The sequence below is a fragment of the Argentina silus genome (assembly GCF_951799395.1).
Source record: "Argentina silus genome assembly, contig: scaffold_760, whole genome shotgun sequence".
Taxonomy (NCBI): Eukaryota; Metazoa; Chordata; class Actinopteri; order Argentiniformes; family Argentinidae; genus Argentina; species Argentina silus.
This window is the reverse complement of record NW_028152292.1, coordinates 3366-5000: the sequence shown is the minus strand read 5'-3', so window position 1 is coordinate 5000 and position 1635 is coordinate 3366. Positions and strand designations below refer to the sequence as shown.

Below are 1635 nucleotides of genomic sequence, written 5' to 3'. Positions count from 1 at the left end.
ATCCATGGCCATTTATCTCACCATGGTGCCGTTGGCGAAGGTGCTAGCTAGTGTTAGCAAGACGCTTGCTAACCCCCCCCGGTCCTCACAGACCATCTCAACTTCCAAAGCGGCTTCCTCTCCTTGCCCCCCCCCCCACACACACACACAAAGACACACACACACACACACTGCACACATCTCAGAATGTAGGGAGGTATCGAGTGTTTCTGCGATGCTAATTTCTCGTGTAATGACTCAAAGTATGGGATGATCTTTTTCGGGAAACATGTTATTGATTATGTCTGTCTGTCCATCCCCCTCTCTGTCTCAACCACCCCCCCCCCCCACCACCACCCTCTCGGTGTGTAGCAGGAGCCCCCCAGCAGTCCCCTGGGACCGGTACACCAGAGCATCAGCCCGTCCCTGGAGGACCGGGAGCGCCGTATCTCCCACTCCCTCTACGGGGGCATCGAAGGCCTGGACGACAACCTGATGCCCCGCCAGGCCATGATGGGCCGGATGATGGGTGAGGCTGGCGCTCCTCCCACACACACACACACACACACACACACACACACACACACACGCGCGCGCGCGCACACACACACACGATAGATGAATCTGGTAGCAAGCATACACACACACGTGCACACACACACACAGACAGTATACACACACACACACACACACACACACACATCACGGTGTGTGACTACTATAAGAACAGGTATATTCCAAACCGACAGGCTTACTCCAACGGTGAACTCCCCCCCCCCCCCCCCCCGGCCCTGCCAGTGTGTGTGTTGTTCCAGAGGGTTCTTATACGGTCTGCGACCACTAGGTCTGTCAACGCAGGAAACGGAGAGACCGCCGCGCCGCGGCCGCTCTGAGCGCTGGCTCAGCCTCAGCCACGCTCTTAATGGCTCGGAAAAATGTCAGAGCGAGGTCGTAGAAATACCCGGAGTATGATTTACACAGCGGAGAGGCCCCGCTCGGAGCAGACCTCTTGATTGATTCAGTGGAGTGTGTGTGTGTGTGTGTGTGCGCTCAGAGCTCCCTGCTTTGAGTCTGTCTGGTCTGTCAACGCCTCAGGCCAACCTTGAGAGGTTTAGTAGTGTGTGTGTGTGTGTGTACATACTGTATGTTTTTGTGCGTGTGTGTGTGTGTGTACGCGCGCGTATATACTGTATATGTGTGTGTGTGTGTGTGTGTGTGACATCAGACAGACGGACAGTGGGATAGGGGGGTGTTAGATGTTAATGGTCCGGTCACAAGCCAGCCTGGAGATTCAATCAATCCCAGTATTTATACACCAGCCAGCCGTTCAACCAGATGTCACCACAGGGGGCGGTGCACCTACAGTACATCACTCAGGGGAGGCTGGCGGAGGTAGAAACCGGAGGACGGGCGAGGCCATACTCTCTACAGGGACCCCCGTCCTCTGAAGTTGTCGGCAGGTCAAGTGAGTCATTAGGGGATTGTCTTTCTGCCCTTTTCCAACGGAGCTGTCAAGTTGGCTTGGGAATCCAGCCCTGCTGCCCAGAGTCTCGAGCACAGATAGAGGTTAGTGGCGGCAAGCAAGGTCACGCTTGACTCCTCAGGTTTCAACGAGCCCCTTGTCCTGGTGGGATACACCTAGTTCCTGTAACATAA

At 55.5% G+C, this 1635-nt stretch overlaps 1 protein-coding gene across 1 annotated transcript in view; it reads left to right on the top strand.

Annotated features, from left to right (window-relative positions):
* LOC310824910 (partitioning defective 3 homolog) overlaps positions 1-508 on the top strand; it is a gene marked incomplete at both ends in the record, with an annotated part of 4353 nt that extends 3845 nt beyond the window's left edge. Inside the window, one exon of the mRNA XM_083698166.1 lies at positions 352-508. Coding sequence (XP_083554292.1) covers positions 352-508 — 157 coding nt within the window. The remainder of the gene's footprint in view (positions 1-351) is intronic.
* Positions 509-1635: the final 1127 nt, after the last annotated feature.